The sequence below is a fragment of the Danio rerio genome, chromosome 17 (assembly GCF_049306965.1).
Source record: "Danio rerio strain Tuebingen ecotype United States chromosome 17, GRCz12tu, whole genome shotgun sequence".
Taxonomy (NCBI): domain Eukaryota; kingdom Metazoa; phylum Chordata; class Actinopteri; order Cypriniformes; family Danionidae; genus Danio; species Danio rerio.
In genome coordinates, this window is record NC_133192.1 from 21,932,598 (window position 1) to 21,952,651 (window position 20,054).

The following is a 20,054-nucleotide window of genomic DNA, read 5'->3' on the forward strand; positions in this document are numbered from 1 at the left end:
AAAGATCAATGCCTGCTACATAATTGCCCCTTTAGCTCTCTGGAATACATGGTTCTGCAGGATGGGGAGAGATGTGAAAGAGATGTAAACAAGAGCAAATAAAAAGATTATTTGAGCAACAACAGAGCTGCCTCTGAAGAAGACTTTGGGCATAGTCAATATTTACTTGCATTATAATGAAGTTTGATTAAAGCATTATTTCATGCTGCATCACACACGGGTGCATCACATGCTGCACTCCACATTAATCTATATCCTGACAGGACTAATTGTGTCTCCCTCAAAAGAGTTATGAATTCAGGAGCGCAACTGCACATTTACTGAGGAGTATGCAGGTTCAAGTTTTGCAAACATGCCTTGCTTTTGTACTTTTTTTTACTATATTTGTTAACAAAACAATAGATAAGGGAGTCCTAAAGGGCTAAAGAACTTAAAAATGCTATCAATTCTCACATGCATACTGTAAGAGGTGTAAGGTCTGTCTTTGCATGAACAAATGACTGAAACCGGTATTCCACCTCTCACAAAGTGAAATAAAAAAAGACTGTAAAATGTTTAGTGTTAAAAAAAATAAACAGAGACTATTGTAATTGGCTTCTATAAACGCGATCTGAAGATGAATGAAAGCGGATACTTTGAGATTCGGGTGTGTGAACTACACTTAATAATTTGTAAACTTGTCCATCTTGGTGTGTTTTATTTTAAACACAACTAATATTATCTTAAATGAGCATAAACAGAACTAATGTTTTCATTATGTGCATTCTAAAAGTCACACCTCTGTTATCAAACAAAACAGTGGATCAAACTGATATTAATTTGCTGCTCTTCACTAAATAACTATAGTAACTTTAATCAATATTTAAATGCAGTGAATACAATTCTATCTTTTGAAGCTGACGGTCCATAAAGTTACGACTATTAAGCATCCAGCTAGGGTTGTAACGGTATGAATTTTTCACGGTATGATAATCGTCTAAAACAATACCACGGTTTGACGGTTTCGCGGTATACGGTATGTTACAAATGTTACAAAATAATAGAACAGTGAAGCAAATTTGACTTTTTCCAAATAATATATTTTTAGTTACTATAAACAACACCACTTACAATGAACAAATAAAAATAAGAAAATAATAAATAATGTGTCAAAGTCCAAATAAAATCCAAATAAACATGGTGCAAATCCTCAGTAAAAAATAGATATAAATATTTACTATACTATAAATAGTTACATAACGAAGCTAGATTCAATATGGAACATCCTTAGGTTTTATGTGCCAGCATGGATATGGTTGTCTGTGGATATGGATTTGGATATGGTTGTCTGCAATGCAGACAAACAGCTGCATCTTCATTTGCGTCTTTTGAAAACAGCAAGAGCAGCAGTTCGTCTTTGCTGTGTCACTGTTTTGTCATGTTTCTGTGCTGCTGTGCATGCAAAAGTACTTAGTATGAGAATTATTTCATGAAAAACTTTTTTTTTTGCGTTTTATTTAGCCGCGCATAAATGTATGCCTATCTCTCATTCCGTGTTGTTCAAAAAGCTTGGTCCACAAACAAAAGCGAAACCTATGCTTATTGGTTGTGATATAGCGAGTTTGAACCAATCTGGGCATGGAGGAGGGACAATGCATCAATGCATCATGTCTGATTTGTCCGGAGACACAGTGACGAGCGTTTCTTTGTCAAATCAGCGTTGTCAAATGTTGATGACGTAACCGCACTGATTCCGGAGCCTCTGGAAGTCCGCGAATGTTATGTGATACAGCACTGGAAAGCTGAGATTCTCTTCTTTATGCCAATCTTTGAATTGTATGAATCGGATCAGCGGATCAAAAGTTATTAAACATTTAAGAGCAATACTTATTTTTAGCCGCGGGCGGCTGTCTCGGTCTTTAAGGGTTAAAACCGTTGATATGCAATTGTTCATGGTATGATAATCGTGCACGTTCAAATCGTGGTAAACCGTCATACCGGTATATTGTTACAACCCTACATCCAGCAAAGTCAACTTTTTGCCAGCCCTATGGCTTTAGCCCCTAGAATTATACTGTTTTTTACATACTATACAGGATGGAAGTATGCAATTTTGGACATAGTCCAGGTGCAGTCGTGCATCACTGTCTCCCTGCCTAGACAAAACGACCAAGTCTGTAATAGCCCAGTGATTAGGTGGCGTAGTAGTACTTAATAAGTATGCCGAACTTTGAAGCATAGATATGGGTTTGTATAGATCAGGGATTGATGGTGATTCACTGCACTAACAGACTGTTTAAGTGGTTAGTCAGAGAGACTGTCTGATGGCACAGGTTCATTGACAAATCATTTTTTAATTTAAGAGATAAAGGCTTTTAAGCAAGTTTTTCATGCTGTTTGGACTAAATGTTTTTAGAAATGTGCTTACTGGGTTACAAATATTAAGGGTGATTTAAGAAATTTACCAAGGAAAGTAACTGGAGTACAATTACTTTACATCACCCTAAATCAAAGATACACTTTACTGTCAAATGTCTATTTTACCTGATGGAGAGGTCCAGTTCACCTATGTGCTTTACAGTATGACATGAAAGATATGAATTTGCAGCATATTTTTTACATAAGTCTTTTCACAGCCAACACTTTTGGTACTTTTACCCAAGCAAGTTTTACTGTTACTTAGTTACATACAATATAAAGCACTGTTGTGGTCCCGGTACATTTTTATCTTCTTTTATAATACTGAGCATTAAGTATGCTGGAAAGCTGTCTGTTGATGTTTTCAGCATCTACAGAAAGAAGTCATGCTGGGTGTGTGCAAAGTGTAAAGCCCAAATTAGGGCAATGAGCAAAACCTTTTAGCAGACAGAAGAAAAACCTCAGGATGATTGCCAATACTAAAGAAGAACTACTTTAGATTGCTATCAAATGCACTGTCATGTTTGTGCTCTACTGACTAAACTTTATTGTTATTTTTCACTCATGACTGACTCATTTCTACTAACCATGTTCATTTAATTTTACACCATTTAAACTCATTTGTTCAACTTTCTACCAAATTACAATTAGACCATCCTTTTAAATGGTTTAAGGCAGGTAGTGTAACATCTCTTGAAAAAATGTCCTGATATGGTTAGTTCATAGAAGTTGAAGTCATTCATACCATTCATATACAGCATTTACATGACAGTTCAAAATAATGTTCTTAAAATGGTACATGATATTAACACTGTATTTTGTTTTGAGAAACTGCTTAAATGTTTCAAACTGTGAGCTTCTGTACTGATATTGACAGATGATTAGTTGTCAAGTTTATCCCAAAGTGTTTTGCATCTAAAAACTGTGAAGCACTAGAAAAAAAATGCAGTTAACGCCAGTCGTCTTCTTACCTGAAATTGAGCAAGCTATTCTTGTCATCAAAACCTTTTATGTGAAGCTGTAGCCACGCGTCTTTCCCCCCTTTGACGTCTCTGAACATCCGCCTTGTTTATAATTCCCATACAACAATACAGCGCTCTCTGTCGCCACACTGCGGCCGTTGACTGCTATGTTCAAAGAGACAAAACAGTAGGTTACTTGAGTTAAAATAATAACGATGAACATTAATAAAATTCTGTTTGAACAAAGTTGTCTGGCTATGTTTTTAAAATTTTTATGTGTGGGGTGAGTTTGTCATAGGTTCGCTATTCATTAACACAACTAAAAAACCTTTTATGCACAAAATGTGTTCACATTGGTCTAATATAAAAAAAATACTATTTTAGTGCTGTTGCTAAACTCTGATTAATCAATATTTAAAGTGTTTAAACACCAAAAAACATTTTTACAATGGATGTAGCAAATGTAAACATAGCGAAACTGTTACACAATCAACATCTGTAATCATCAATTGGGAAAAGTAGGACTTAATTCACATCAATGGTCATTTTAATACCAAATGAACACATTTTTTCTTGTTCACATAGTTAAACTGATAATTTGCCCAGAACTGAATATGCTGTCATCAACTTTGTCTGGGTTTCTTTCTTCTGTTAAACACAAAAACAAGATTATGACTTCTACATCGGCTTTTACTGAATGTTTTTTCTACTGTGAAAGTCTTTGGTAACCAGCTTTCGGCTTTCTTCAGAATATATTCTTTTGTTTTAACAGAAAAAAAAGAAAAGCATAAATTCCCAGTGCTGGGTTGTGGCAAATGGTTGTGGCTGGAAGGGCATCCCCTGCGTAAAACATATGCTGGATAAGTTGGTGTTTCATTCCGCAGTTGTGACCATTAATAAATAAAGGGACTACGCTAAAAAGATAATGAATTGAGGAATGTAGAAAAGCATAAAGGTTTGGATCCACCTGAGGGTAAGTAAATAGTGCAAAAATGATCATTTTGGGTCCCTTTAAGTTTCTTGATTGAAGTCTGCCATCTGGATGTGGCTCCCCTTTCTGGTCAATGAAGGAGATGCAGGAAAACCTTGTTCACATTTACAGAAAATACCCTCAAATTATTACATTCATTCAACAGAGCCTGCAAATTTTAAAGTTTATTCATATTAAAATTCTTTTGAATATCACATGGCCTAAAACAAAATATCAACCTGCGTATCAGTTTATGAGGATGTTGTGTTAATTCTCCCATTACATTTCTCATTATCTGTTGCGGTTTAAGCTTGATTAGTTTATATTGCAATTCTGTTCATTTTTGTAGACAATATCCTGTTTCAGGCTGTTGCCTAACAGCAAGAAGGTCGCTGGTTCAAGATAGTTGGCATTTTTGTGTGTAGTTTGCATGTTCTCCCCGTGTTTGCATGGGTTTCTTTCGGGTGCTCCGGTTCCCCCTAGAGTCCAAAGACATGTGCCATAGGTAAATTGAATAAACTAAATTGGCCAAAGTGTATGTGTGTGAATGAGTATATATGGATGTTTCCCAGTACTGGGTTGCAGCTGGAAGGGCATCCGCTGCGTAAAACATACAGTATCCTGATGAATAAAGGGACTAAGCTGAGGGAAAATGAATATCAACCTGTTTCATTTTTTTTAGTGGAAAAGTTCATTGAGAGGGTTTATCAGAGGCCAGGGTAATAATAGCATGGATGTATTTATAGGTTTGTTTACAGAGCGACCAGACAGTCAAGCTAAGTCAAATTAAAAATACATAAGGGCATCTGTCTCTCTTTTTTTTCTTATCCGCTCGCTCGCTCACTCACTGTCTGTTGTTTTTCCACTGCTCCAAATGGAACATGCCAATAGCACTGCCTCGCATGTGAAAACATAACAAGGTACATTTTCACTAACACACACACTAGCAATGCCATTTACTGTAATTGATTCAATTGATTCAATCCTTAAATGATCTAATGAACTGAGTGAAATGAACCAATACATTCAATACATTTATACAAACCAAAAGGACCAAAACTAATCATTTTTTAGGATAAATAAACAGTTATTTTGTTTATATGTGTGTTTGGTTCCACAGTCCAAATCTGACTCACATATCGCACATAAAAACAATTTGGAGTACAAAGCTGTAAAGGTCAGTGGTGAAATGGTAATTCCAAAGTTGTCAGTGAATGTTATATCTATGCTCCTTCTTTTGCTGAAGGTTAAGTGTTTCGTTTTAAGTTGACTCTAGTTAAATCATTCTACCAAAGCTAGAAAAGCTATAAATGTAACCCACCGGTCCTAGTGCACCCAACCCAGTCTAAACTCGGATCGAACCGGCGATTCTTCTATTGGAGTTGGTTGCTCTAACAAGGAGGCTAAAAACCATGCCCTCTAGTGTCTGTCACTAGAGCACCTTTGGAGGTCAGAAGAGTGAGGTTTTACTGCATAGTACTTCGCTAGCTGGCCTCCTTTACACTCACCCCCCTAAATCTCACTTCTATCCCGGACGAGCCCCCACATGTAATCCACCGGTCCTACTGGAGCTGACCTCCATTACATCAATTTTCCATTTTTTTTCATTAAATGAAGACAAGACTCCATGAGAAAATGTAGTAAAATTGTCATGTCTGTCATAGAAATCGTTTTATTATCACTTAAAAATGAAGAAATGGTACAGTACAAAACAAACAAGACTGAGATATTATATAAAGGCACAACATTACATTTTATATATAATTATTATGCACCTTGTCAAATGTTCACTCAAGACTCAAAGCAAGTGTTTGGTCACAAGTGTAGTGGCCTCTACTTAACATTCCTTCGCTAATATTTATACAATATATACTAACATTAAAAAAAAGAAATTACTGAACTGGTAACTTTACAAAAATGTTGTCAGGGACCAGCCTGTTGAAAAAACTATGGAGGATGACTTTGTATTACCAGACACACACATACACACATACAGTATAATACAACCACACAGCCTTTCTGTTTTTGTGTTTTTTCTGACTCTTTTTATCATCAGCATGTTCTCATTTTTCAAAATGACCAAGATGCTGAGGTATGTCTTAACATTAAACATGGCTAAAGTAAGTACATTTCAAAATAAGGCCTTTTTTCAAGATTAATGAAATTGTTTGTCACTTTGGTTATAATAAAAAGCGATGATGCACCAGGAAAAAAAGTAGAAAAATACTGTGCAGTCACTGGCCATTTATAAGAGTGCTTAAAAGTGCATTTCCTCTCTGTTTTAAGTCTTTGACACTTGTTTTAAGTCCTTGTCAGGGCAAAAAAGAAAAAAATCTTTGGATTATCATTTTTTTCTATGCGTTTCATGCTATATATGCAGTAAAAATTCCCATTCACACACTCTATAATTTTCTGCATGCTTATTAATGGGAAACTACTGTGCATTTTTACTGGTTGGTGAAATCAGTGAGTCCATTCGTCTCAAAGAGTAAAATAACACAAGTCAAGTAATTAAAGTCTACACAAAAATAATAATAATAATAAAATAATAATAATAATAATCAGTGTCCAGTTATCAATCTACAGAAAATACTATAAACAACACTATAAACTTCTGCTATAGATATAGGCCTCAAAAATGAGGCAGTCTTCATGAGCATCTAGGGAAAAAACTAATGTACCCTTTGATAATAAAAAATACCAAGGTTGTGGGAAATATATAAAAACATCTTCTCACAATGAACCAAAGAAAACGATTGGCACCATCAGTAAAATGCCCTTGTCAAATTGCCAGGTAAGAAAAAGCAGATAAGCATCTGTATGTTCAACAAAATGTTAAGGGCAGTATTGTTCAAGCCACAGAGGCTACTTTGTCACAGTCAAAAGAGTGGTGCTGTTGTGAAGTGTTTACATCCTCTTCTGCTTGAGAATTTCCCTCTTGTGCCGTCCTGTTCCAGCAAGGCAGTGCAGCCAAGAACAGAAACACACCAGACACTAAAACACAAGTGCCACTGAGGTAGAACGCCAGGTCATATGACTGAGTCCAGTCGAAGAACCAACCTGGATGAAAAGGGTTGAAAAAAGAGATACACGTATTTGAAAATAACACTACACCGGAGGAATCTATATACTATAGGCATCTATTTACTTTCAGATCTGCGTTTTCTCCACCACTGACTCATCCACAAATTATCACATAAGTACTGGGATAAATGTTTTTAGTTTGGATATAAACACTAATGACTGTGATAGCCATGAAAGTATATAATAACTGTAGCTACTTGAGGGCTCAAATGAAAAAACTATCTAGCCCCAGTAGGTGGCGACTGTTAAAATGTGTTAACAGTGGTCCCTCACCATAATGCAGTTCACATGTCTTTTTTTGTTCAATTTGACATGCTTTATTTTTTATTTATTTTTTTTTTTTACAGCGAATTGTGTTTTGGGTCCTGATTGGCTGCAGACCAATGTCAATCAAACTCTTCCTTGCTGTGTCTCCTGCACAGTACAGAATGCGTTTAGCTTGCCAAATTTACATAAATCTTTGATCGCTAGCAGTGTGACTCTGAAATGCTGTACTGTATGTTTGCTAGTTTTAGTTTGAATGTCGACAAAACCATGTCAAAGGTACCCACGGTAGCACCCAAAAGGCAGAGGAAGATGCTAACCATCGCACAAAAAGTTGGACTGCTGGACATGCTAAAGGAGTCTAGAAGATGGAAAGGAGCGGAGGAATAAGTGTGAAAATGTTTATGCCTATCTGAGAAAAGTGTATAAATAGTGTAGTGAGAGGTTTTTCAGCCTTAAAACATCTATAATAATTGTAAAAAGTACAGCGGACTACTTATTGAGGGCTATTTTTAGAACGTAACTTGTGCAATTAACAAGGGACTGATAAGTGGATACATTCAGCAATGAAACACACTGAGTTATGATTAATTAATTTAACCTAGAGGTGCACAATTAATCAATGAAACATAGCTAAATTAACTTAAACACCCCTAGAGAACAATTTAGTGATCTATTCAAAATGTTTAACGATTATGATCATAGTGAATATACCGCCAACACCGAAAGCTGTTGACATTTTAGTTATTCCAGTCAGTGAACTTCAAATTATTATAGAAGAACTGGGAAAATGTTTATAGGTAGCATACAAACACTAGTCAGCAAAATAGTAATGCTACTTAAAATAAAGATCGTATAAAGCTTGTCATACCAGTAGGTGGAGACAAGTGATATATCAAAACATTCTGACAAAAAAACTTTTAGGAACACTCCCCTTTTCTGAAAATATACTAATTTTACCCTTTTTGAATCTTTTTGAAGTGAAATACACAGAAGTTAGCTGATTTTCATCATTGCTAATGGTCTAATCCATAAATTTCCAAACTCAGTCCTAGAGGGCCAGTGTCCTGCCGAGATTAGCTCCAACAGTATCTATCTAGCTTGATTAGCAGGTTCAGGTGTGTCTAACTATTGTTGGAGTTAAAGGCTGCATCAGAAACCCCATACTTCCATACTATATAGTATGCTAAAATCAGTATGCGAGCCGAGTAGTATGTCCGAATTCATAGAATTCGAAAATCAGTATGCGAGAAGTACCTGGATGACTTACTACTTCTGGTGAGATTCTGGAGTGCGCATCCCATGCATGCTGCGCTATCCCATAATGTCCCGCGAGAAAATTCATGAATGGACGAAGCAACGCAACTGACGCAGATAGGTCACGTGACCATGACAAAATGGACGGATGTAGTACGTCCGAATTCCATTCATACTTTTCACGTTTATACTGTATAGAACATACTTTTCTAACGGCCGAGTAGTACTATTAAATTCAAATGCAGTACCTACTGAGTAGTAGGCGGTTTCAGACGCAGCCAAACTCTCCAGGAAACCGGCCCTCCAGGACCAAGTTTGGACAGCTGGTCTAATCCAGTTCAATGATCTTTGCCAATCTAAGCTAAGTGTTCCTGCCAGACCTGATATCAGCTAAATCAAATCAAAATGCTAAAACTCTAAGAGAGTTGTTTGTTTTACTTTTATTTATACTTTTTATTTATTTATTTTTATACTTTCTTTTTTCTGTTCTTTATATTGTAAAGGGTTGATGAGATTCTTCTTACCTACAACTGGTGGCCCGAGTGCAATTCCAAACCCTCCAAAGCACATGAGAATCCCATGCGCCTGACCAAGCCGTTCAATGCCCACAATCTTGGTAGTGATGTATGATGTAAGAGACCAGTTCCCTGAGAAAAACCCAACAGCGGCTGAAAGAATCTGTAGACCCAAATAGCTCTTGGACACAGGGATGAGAAGCAGAGCCGTTCCAGAGCCAATGAGTGTCAGGGCGTACAGATACAGACTGTTGACCCATCGCATGTCGGCCAGCACACCCAGAATCAGCTTACCGATGCCTGTAGTCATCGCAACAATGGAGACCAGTGGTATCAGCGCAATCCCATCAATAAGCCCTTCGCTCTGGGCCACGTCCTCCATGAAGAGCACAGGTGGAAATGCTCCTAAGCTAAACAGAAACATGGCGATACAGAAAGCCATGAAGACCCGGTCCTGTAGGAGCTCTACTGTTTCGCAGAAATACTGTCCATATGGACGCATCCACTTCTTAATGGCTCGTGCTATTATTGAACTGGACAATATGTGGACTTTCCGTTCTCCTTCACTGTCTTGTAGCTCTGTGGGGTCTTTGTTGATCAACAGTTTCACTGTGGTAGTGTTTTCGGCTAAGCCGGGTTTGGTTTTGAGATCAGATCCAGACTCAATGATAATGGCAGTAGGTTTGCTATAGAGTGGTTCTGGGTCCTCTGTGCGTTGTAGAGCAGCTCTCTGTTTCAGGTAGTAGCCAGGTAAGTTCAAAGGTCGCATTGGCCCAGCACATGCCATCAAGTTGAGCGCCAGCGCCCCAATGATAAGCAGACAGCCTTCCAAACCAAACAACTCAATGAGCTCATTCTGGAGTGTGGCGTAAATGAAGCCACCCACACTTGTACCTGAGGAGGATAATTACAATTAACATCTGGAGCATTGTGGAAAATCAGCCCAATGTATACTTCAGTTTTACACAGAAACCAAGGAATGTGTTTAATTAAATTGTGAATATTCTAACAGCATAAAATCTATAGGCAGCAGATATACATGTGCTCTGATTTGTTTTTGCAATACTCAGTTAGTCCACAAGTTGACCCAGAGTGCTGCTTCATAGTCAAAAAACTAATGGAGGAGAACAACAGAACAACAAACTACTGAAGAAGGTTGTTGACTGTGAATTTGCATAAATATGCATAAAAATATTACTAATCCACTTTAGGCTTTTGGGTAAAATTTTATCTAATGTACCCGGTAATCAAGCATAATGTCATAATAGTGTAATGGAGGCCAGCTAGTCAAGTGCAATGCAGGTAAACCTTACTCCTCTGACCTATAAAGGTGCTCTAGTGACAGATGGTTAGAGGCCATGGTGTTTAGCTTCCTTGATAGAGTAACTGACTCCCATACAAAGAATCACAGATTCGATCCTAGCTCAGATCGGTTTGGGCGCAGTAGGAATGGTGAGTAACATGTGGGGGCTCGTCCAGGATCGAAGTGAGGTTTAGGGGATGTAACGGAGGCCAACTAGTGAAGTGCTACTGTATGCAGGTAAACCTCACTCCTCTGACCTCTAAAGGTGCTCTATCGACAGACGCTAGAGGCCATGGTCTGTAGCACCCTTGTTAGTGCAACCGACTTCCATACAAAGAATCGCCAGTTTGATCCCAGCTCAGATCAGGTTGGGTGTAGTCGAACTGGTGGTTTACACTAGCATAATGTTTTTTGTTACATTTTGTTGATCAAATTCTAATCAAATCAATTGCTTATGCTTGTAATTCAATACAAATAATTATAGCAGTAGTAGGGTGTACAATACTGCAAAAAAATATTTTTCAGGGATTTTTTTTATCATTTACAAAAAATAGAAAATGTAACCCCTTCTTATGTGGGTGTCTTGTTTGATTTAGTCCGTCATAGATAAACAAATTTGACACTTAAACAGCCATTAGGTGGCAGAAAGTCTTTGTCATTACCAGACCAAAGCTAATAACTTGTTGAATAATTTAAATGGATAAATCAACATCTTTGTTACAGATCAAAATATCCGTTCTTCCTTTAGAAGACTGCAGCAACTAAATAACTGGAGAAGAATTGGACTGCTAGTTTATTACATTATACCTTGGCAAAATACCACAAACTGTTCCAACTATTCAATTGACAGATACTTAACTCAAATACTTTTGGTAAGTAGCAGAAAAGCCATAATTCAAAACTGGTTTCAGGTTGATCCTTCAACAAGGGCTCAATGGATAGGAATTGTAAAGGAGATCCACTGTATCAAGAATTCAAAACAGTCCAACAAGTGTTGGCAGAAATGGACAAAGTATGTCATTGTGAGCAATATGTGATAATGTGCTTCAAATGTATTATGACTTGATTTTGTAACTCTCATGACAACCTCTTTGATCTTGTTTTTTTTCTTTTCTTTTCTGCCTCTTCAGTTTTTTTTTTTTTTGTTGTTGTTTTTTTTTTTCTTCTTTTTTTAAAAAAAAAGCTTCAGCTCCCAAACGCAAGTGTTTTAAACGGGACTGAAATGAATCAAATTCATTTAATTTGCATAAAATACATGAAGCACGGAAATTTTTTGCACTGTTTTTATTTTTGCAAAGTGAATGGCAAACTCGATAATGTCAGTTGGCATATTGTTGAAACAACATTTAAGATTGTATCATAGACGATAAATAGTGACATCCCAATTAGCTACTTTTTAGTTCGTTGTATACCATAATGTGCAGTTAATGAGTTTAAAATGTGTACCTGTAGTGACGATGCCCAGCGCCAGGCCTCGCCTCTTGTCAAAGTACTGGCAGGTTATGGTCAGTGTGGCAGCATAGACAAGTCCACAGCCCATGCCTTGAACAGAAACAGGAATCCATTAATTACAGTCACCATTTCACAAAAAAAAATCTCTTACTCTGAAGCAAAATGTAATGCAATGTTCTGAATTAATCTTATAAAAGGGACAAAGGAAGTGAAGTGTAGACTTTGTATGCAAAGTAACTCCAACTTGAACTTATGCAATGGTATTTTTGGGTAGTACATTTCTGTGTGTGCATGTTTCAAAGTCTTGTTGCTGTGTATTACTGGCGATGAAACTGTAAACAGTGATGGCACCATGGTTTCGAATTCTAAACTGACAGTGAGTGTTATATAATCATAATTAATAGCACTCCTGGCGGCCACAAATAAGCAGACTGTTCAACTCTTACGATTACAAACACATGAATGTAATTTCTACTTGAAAGATTCATTTGTGATTCTCGTATAATTGTTGAAGGTCAAAAAAACAAACACATATGTTTCTTAATACCAGCATGCTGCTATTCATCAAGTCACTGTTAATATTGGTTTCATGTTCCTACCTACAACAATGCCATAGGAGAAGATGAGGAAAGAGATATTCGGAGCAAACGCACTCAGCATCAGCCCTCCAGCCACCATCACACCACTGAAGATGGTTACCGGTCGAGCACCGAAATTATCCACACAGGCACTGCACACCGGGCCTACAGAAAAACACAGGAGAACAACATCTCACTGAATGCAAACAATGAAGAATATGAGGAATAATCTATGCACTATAGACCTCTGGGAAATAAATGCATGTTTAATTGATATGTTCTTTCAATAAAGTCTGAAATGAAGTCATGGAATATTTTATATCTATATACATTAAATTTATTTTCATTTTCTGCAAATAAGTTTTCTTGGTTGAAATATTCTTATTTTAGTGCACATAATCAGTAGTTTATTCAATAAAACCTAAATAAACTACACTCCATAAAAAACTAAACTCCATAAAAAATATTCATTGGATTTACAATTTTTTTAAGGTAAGTGATTCCAAACAACTTAATGGATTGAATGTTAACAGACTAATTATATATAGTAATGCTTAAAACTTAAATTGTCTGTTCACCATAAAACGTTTTATTTGGTTAAACTTACAAACTTAAGTTCACCAGCTGTCTTGAAAATGTGAGTCATCTCAACTTAGAGAGATTCTGTTTCAACTTAAGATGTTGAGTTTTAGTTAATTATATTGCAAAGTTGCAACCACTTACTTTAAAGCAAAAAAAGCAAATCCAATGGATCATTTTTACTGTAATTAATACACAAATGTATTAATGGTAAATACGAAAAACAAATAACAAACTAGTAATAGACTTTCATATTAATTATTTTATATATATTTTTTCAGCGCTGTAGTACTAAATGTTTTTGCCTATAATTGCCTTCCACATAAACTCTTGTAGTTTTGTTTTTGCACCTTTTTTCATTTATTTGTCCTCCTAATCAGATTATGAAGCACTGAATTTTATTTTACTCTTTTATTATATTGTGTACTGTTATCTTTATTTTGAACAATTTTCAGTGTTAAATACGGTGACCAAGAGAGCTTAACGTGCTGAAATTTAAGACAATGCATGCAATTACAAAAAACTTCAGCAAATTAAGAAAAGATCTTTTTTGACAGCACATGTGCTGCAAATCCTCACAATATACACAAATAAAAATGGGCTGCATTTTCTCACAACACAAAAGGAACGGAACACAACGAGTTGCTGAGTGAAGTTGTAGGTGATCTTTGAAAGGTGATTTTTTGTTTGTTTATTTCAACATCCTGATTCCCTTGTCTTTAGCCTAAATAACCATAACTTAAATAGCCGGGTCATGTTTTAGGGTCTCCTTGAAATGTTTTCGTTGTGTTGTGAGAAAATGCAGAGCGTTTTAATAAACTGTTTGCAAGAAAATGTTGTAAGCGTGTTTTTTAAAAATATCTTTGCATTGTGAGGATTTGCAGCATGTGTCCTGTCAAACGGATGAAAATCTGCTCTCAATTTGCTGGCATTTTTTGTAATTTCATGTGTTTTCTTAAATTGCAGCACATTAAGCTCTCTCTGCCATTAGAGTTTGGGGCAAAAATGGTTCATAAAACAGGCACATAATTCAACTTGCCAATAAATAAATGCATAAACTGAAGCTCTAACTTACAAGTATAGATGCTTTTATAAGTATGGATAATTATTACAGAAATTATTGTTCGCATATTATGAGGCGGGGCGATGCAGTAGGTAGCAGCAAAATGGTTGCTAATTCAAGCCTCGGCTGGGTCAGTTGGCGTTTCTGTGTGGACTTTGCATGTTCTCCCTGCGTTACCGTGGGTTTCGACCGGGTGCTCCGGTTTACCCCAGGGTCCAAACACATGTGGTACAGGTGAATTAGGTAGGCTAAATTGTCCGTAGTGTATGAGTGTGAATGAGTGTGTATGGATGTTTTCTAGAGATGGGTTTCAGCCGGAAGGGCATCCTCTGTGTAAAACATGTGCTGGATAAGTTGGTGGTTCATTCCATTGGGTGACCCCAGATTAATAATTGGACTAAGCCGAAAAGAAAATGAATGAATATTATGAGGCTCAACATCCTAATTGTCCCATTAATGACTAAAAGGAGACTCTTAATCTCTGTCTTGATAACGTCACTGTCTCAGGGGTGAAGAGAGTATGTTTGTCTATCAATCCGTTACTAGAATTAGGCTAACAAATGACTCAGTTTCTCGTAAAATGGCCAAAATGCATGTCCTCTGGAGAGCATCTGACGGGGAGCAGTGTTTGTTTGTCTCATTCAGACTAAATAATTTCTCCATCTTTACTTTGATGTCTCATTAGGGTCTGTACTGTCTGGTACGGGGTACTTTATACTTGCTAACATCACTGCCAAATGCCTTCAAACACGCTTGATTATGCAACACTGCTGACCTACACAGCACTAATGCCAGTTTGAAATCAGAACCATTCAGCCTATAGAGATCAAAACTCGAGCAAACATAATGAGTGAATAAACTATAAAACAGCCAAGATAATCAAAGGAAAGGCCCATTTTCTGTTGTTTCTGTTTACAGGAATCATCTGCTTTTAGATGTGATGATGCGATTTGGGTTTTACGCAGGTCATAATCAACTCCCCTGTAAATTCCCGTCTTCTGAGGTAACATAGGGCATAGGAACACATGTTTACCCAAACACACTAACATCTCTGCCAATCCTGTCCAGTCATGACTTTCTCTGCAGTGACGATAGACTACACAGCTATGCCTGTAAACAAAACCTGACACCTTCAAAACCCAAACACGCACACAGACACACTGACAAACACATTTGCGCTGTGAACTAGTGTCAAAGTTTACTGAGGAAAGATGAGAGGCCTGTCTTCCCTTCATTTAAAACACAACTTTGTGCCTGTTCTCTTTAAATATGTTGCTATTACTTTCAGTATCCACGAAGCCAATAGATGAAGCAATGCATATTTTATGCAACTCTGCATAAAAAATATCACAGCAGTTTTAAACTATCAGGCTTGTTTACATCGCCAATGAGAACAATAAAGATACCTTTATTAATGTACACACCAAAGCAAGAAATCATTCTGTTTATTATAAATGTATGCTGCAGTTTTGTTGTCTTCCACCTTAAAGGCTGATGTTACTTGAAGCAGGATGAATTTTGATTGAGCAATCAATGTTTTATAGTTTATAACCCCTTTAAAAATATATAATTCAAAAGAATATCCAACAATGGGATTATCCTGTGAAGCTATTGCTGTAGTTATGGTGCGGACAAGTGTGATGCATTACAAAATCATTGGAGCTTTTTATGCCACAGTCCTTCAGTTCCTCTAGTCATAATCACGTGTAGAAGCAATGCTGTTTTATCATACTTCTTACATTTTAAAGTCTAATAAAATGCACAATATATTAAAGTTTCTTTGGTGTTTCCCTGTTTTCCATAAAACCAAACTGCAAATGATGTTTGCGTATGACGTCATTAGACAGGGTTTGTGTCACTAGTTAAAACTGCTTATTTCTCTGGATTTGAGTACTTCAGTCAGCAAAATTTATAACACTGTTCAAGTGGTTTTTGGTCATTTTAACAAAAAAACATTTACATAATGCTATTTTAGGGTGTCTTCACACTTGTAATGCAACTCTTATTTATTTTATCTTATTTACTTTGGGTTCAGAGCAAAAAATATATACATTTGGTCATGGTTGGTTTAGCATTCACACTGTTATTTTAAAATCTGAACCTAAAGATATACAGTGCTAAGTATACTCGAGAACACCCCTCACAAATCTATCTTTTAAATTCATATTTTTTATAAGAAGCTATGCAATGATATATTTGTGCATACATTAGTCAGTACAGAAGCCAAATCCAGAGCTTATTTAACAAAATAACTTACAATAACACTACAAAAACTAGTACAAATTTATGTTATAGAAAAATATTAAATACAATTTTAAAAAAAGAGGAAAAATCAAGAAGCATTTTACCAAATTTAGCTGATTTTTTTTTTTGAAATATTTTGCTTCAATTGACTTGTATTATCTTTCAATTTCTAAATATGTTTGGTGACTAAAATATTATTTTAATAAATACATCTGTTTAAACAATCTGTTTTGTTTAAATGCACCAAAATACATTGCTTATATTCACTGAGAAATTGATAAAAATATTCATTTTTAAAATGAGCTGTACTAAATTATGCTGAGCACTGTAAAGGCTTTTATGATGTATATTCTAGTATTGAATTTAGATAACATCCAAAACAATGATGTGTGCTGTGATAACGGTCTGGGTGTTTGTCCCTTAAAGATTACTGTTTGGTGTTTCCCCTGCTCTGGTGTATGTGTTTGTAAATATATAAATACAGTATGCTTCAATTTACATCCCATCTTATACATTGGACTTAAGTGGCATCAAATGAGAACCAAACTGGTCAGCCTATACAGCTGACAATGCTTCTGATTATCTGCCCTCTTTTGTTCTCTTGTAAATTTATAGTGGTGTACTTCACTGTCAATTTGATCCCTGCAATGCAGACTGCCAATGACCACCTATTTTAAACAACTACACTGTAAATAAACAGGGAGATTACGTCTCTGTCTGACAGCATGTCTTCTAGTGGAAAAAGGCAGTACAACAGTGACTCGGCAGCTATATACTGTGTGAATAAATCCAAGTGTGTTTTAGAGTGTCATGTTTATGTCAGATTTAACACTTAGGGCAGAGGATCTTAGAAATATGTTTGCCTTGGATTCACATTTAAGGTCATGGTTAGTTAATCAACATTAAAATAACTTGAATTAGAGGATATAAGAGGATAATTAATGAATTTGATCTCACAAATAATTGTGTTTTTTAAGCATACATTCTAATCCATTCTAAAGATCTACACACAATTCAATTTCTAAATTTGATCAAAACTGAAAACAAAGTGAAAACTAATTAAGATATTTTAGGAATGTGTTGTTTTGACCTATTTCAAAATGTTGATCACCCCTTAGTCATTTTATGTGTCATTGCATAACTGTTTTATATGGGAACATGGACTTCTTTATCACACACACACACACACACACACACACACACACAGCAATGAAGCAACGATCAGTACTTACTAGTGATGAGCGCAACCCCAGACACCATGGAACCGACCCAAGCTGTCATGCCTTTTCCCTCCTGAAAGGCACTGAGCCACTCGGGATACAACACCCCAACAGATTGAGGGGATCCAAAAGACAGAAACTGGGCCATGAATGAAGCCACCACAATCATCCATCCCCATCCACCATCTAAAGTGCTCTCACTCTTCACAGCAGCCATTCTCAGCACTGATGTTACACTGACTACACTTCACACACAGACCTGCTGAAAGAAAAGGAGAAACATCAGGATCATGATGGAAATACATGTTTTATATGAAGTATTCATGCAAAACTATTTTCAATTTATCTTGCAAGAATGCCGCATGTGCCTTTAGATTAGCAATAGCCTATGTTTAAACTGAATCATCTTATAATAACCATACATTTTAGGAACAACTGTAGGCTACATAAAAGTCATTGTATAATAGAAATACAATATTGGAGGGTTCACTTTAAGCATGCCATATCTGAAAGCATAATATATGCAAAACTATTTCTGAATATAATTCTGCAGGAATGTTTTATGTAATTATATTTGCAATACACTAGTAACTAGCCCATACTTTTTTATAACTACAAATTATAACAGGCTTCGCGTGCATGATTTTCGCCAATTATACCAGAAAAGAATGTGAAAGTTAAAGGTAGGCTATTTGAGAAGCTGTGAAACTTACTGCAGGTGGATGTTGCTCTTACTCGCAGAGCGCTGAACCGCTCGTGCCCGCTGGACCAGAGGCCAGTCTCTCACGCGCTCCTCCGCTGAATACCTTCTCCAGCCCAGAATCGCGCACCGGCTCGTTTTGAACACTCCTGAACACAGACCACACCTAGAAGGGGGAGAGACCACCGACCGGACTGCCCTGTTCCCTTTATATTCGTCCAAAACATTTTTGAAATCCCGCAGTCGCGAGGAGAAGTGGTGCAGTTTGTAGAGCGCGCACCCACCTATCTCTCTCTTCAGTGCGCGCACGGCGGCGCAACAGACGCGCGCTGAAGTTTCTCCTCAACTCGTATGACAATAAACAACCACTTAAATCAGGAACAAACATTCACGTCTGTGCTTTAGAGTATATGTGCTTAATAGAAGCCTATATTTTGTTCTTTCAAGAATTGGGGAACTTGCGTCTTACCACCAGAGGAGCAAAGTGAAGTGGTGACAGGAGAGGTGCTTTCAAAATTAAAACGCACTTTTCAGGTCTTCTTTATTTTTTTATTAATATTAAGTCGCAGTTAGAGCACGACCGTGACCGCGTGTATTTTTCTCAGCGTGCGCCCTTTTATCCGGTGATATGAAGAACTGGTTTGAAGCTGTTCTTACCGGCCAGACTCGTGATGAGTCACAGAAACCAAACGACCGAGCCAAGCAGTGTGGTGGAGGTCCACTCAGAAGCGTTTGGATTTTATGGGAACTTTAAAATGCGTCTTAAAACGAGACGAAAATTTTGGCAGTATAGAATTTTAAATCAATTCTATAATAGAAAATAAGTATTGTTTTATTTTACCACAGCACAAACCTGCTGATTCAGCCTCCTCCGCAGATTGGTAACTGTAGCGGGTTTTTGTCATAACTTTGCCACTAAGGATTTTCCAGAGATTTTCAATCAGATCTAGATCAGGACTGTGTCATCCCCATTTTATTTATCTCTTTCGCTGTGATGGGGCTCATACTTCTGCATGAAGGTTGATGGCTGATGGAGTGATGAATGCAGGGAAAGAACCACATGTTGCTGAAGGAGCTTCTCATAAACATTTGCATTCACCCAGTCATCTGTATAAGAGGCTGCTGCAGAAAACACCTTCACTTTCTTCTGCACACACTTTAGGTTCAAGTCTTCCCCCAGTTTCTCAATAAATGTAATGCTTCAAAACAAAACAGAGCGAAAGAAAGGCTTACCAGTTATTCCTTTCTACCTGTTACTATTAAGCTGCTTAATAACATTAAAACACATATCAGTCAATTACATGACACTAATGCAATGTATATTGCCAAGTAGACGTGGTCAAGATAATCTGCTGAAATGCAAACCAAGCATCAGAGCAAAGTTATATGGGTGACTTTGAACATGGCTTGGCTTGCCAGATGGTTTCCAGTAACTTGATAAATCAATGCCAGGAAGAAATAAAGCA

At 36.8% G+C, this 20,054-nt stretch overlaps 3 protein-coding genes across 6 annotated transcripts in view; 1 reads left to right on the forward strand and 2 right to left on the reverse strand.

The window, feature by feature from the left end:
• Positions 1–4,444, reverse strand: part of sh3pxd2ab (SH3 and PX domains 2Ab) — a 118,509-nt gene extending 114,065 nt beyond the window's left edge. The window contains exons 1-2 of the mRNA XM_073928449.1: positions 4,327–4,444; positions 3,369–3,521 (exon numbers count right to left, since the gene is read on the reverse strand). The gene's annotated coding sequence lies outside the window, so the exon portion shown is untranslated. The remainder of the gene's footprint in view (positions 1–3,368; positions 3,522–4,326) is intronic.
• Positions 1–20,054, forward strand: part of LOC141378555 (uncharacterized) — an 876,211-nt gene that overhangs the window by 59,705 nt on the left and 796,452 nt on the right. The gene's annotated exons all lie outside the window — the stretch shown is intronic.
• Positions 1,488–18,701, reverse strand: slc16a9a (solute carrier family 16 member 9a). 4 transcript variants are annotated; one of them, XM_073927567.1, is made up of 6 exons: positions 18,602–18,701; positions 17,901–18,147; positions 12,804–12,947; positions 12,199–12,294; positions 9,459–10,343; positions 1,488–3,524 (listed from the first exon to the last, which is right to left on the reverse strand). In XM_073927567.1, the coding sequence occupies exons 2-6, from the start codon at positions 18,103–18,105 to the stop codon at positions 3,406–3,408; spliced, it is 1,449 nt and encodes a 482-aa protein (XP_073783668.1). In that variant the 5' UTR covers positions 18,106–18,147; positions 18,602–18,701; the 3' UTR covers positions 1,488–3,405.

What these genes read in the sequence shown, in the direction of transcription:
- slc16a9a (XM_021467242.3), bottom strand. Translation starts at nt 18,105, where the DNA reads ATGGCTGCTGTGAAGAGTGAGAGCACTTTAGATGGTGGATGGGGATGG. An exon ending in GCTGGGCATCGTCACTACAG is followed by an intron (nt 10,344 to 12,198) that starts GTACACATTTTA and finishes TATCCTCCTCAG; the next exon opens with GTACAAGTGTGGGTGGCTTC. An exon ending in ACTCGGGCCACCAGTTGTAG is followed by an intron (nt 7,390 to 9,458) that starts GTAAGAAGAATC and finishes CTTTTCATCCAG; the next exon opens with GTTGGTTCTTCGACTGGACT.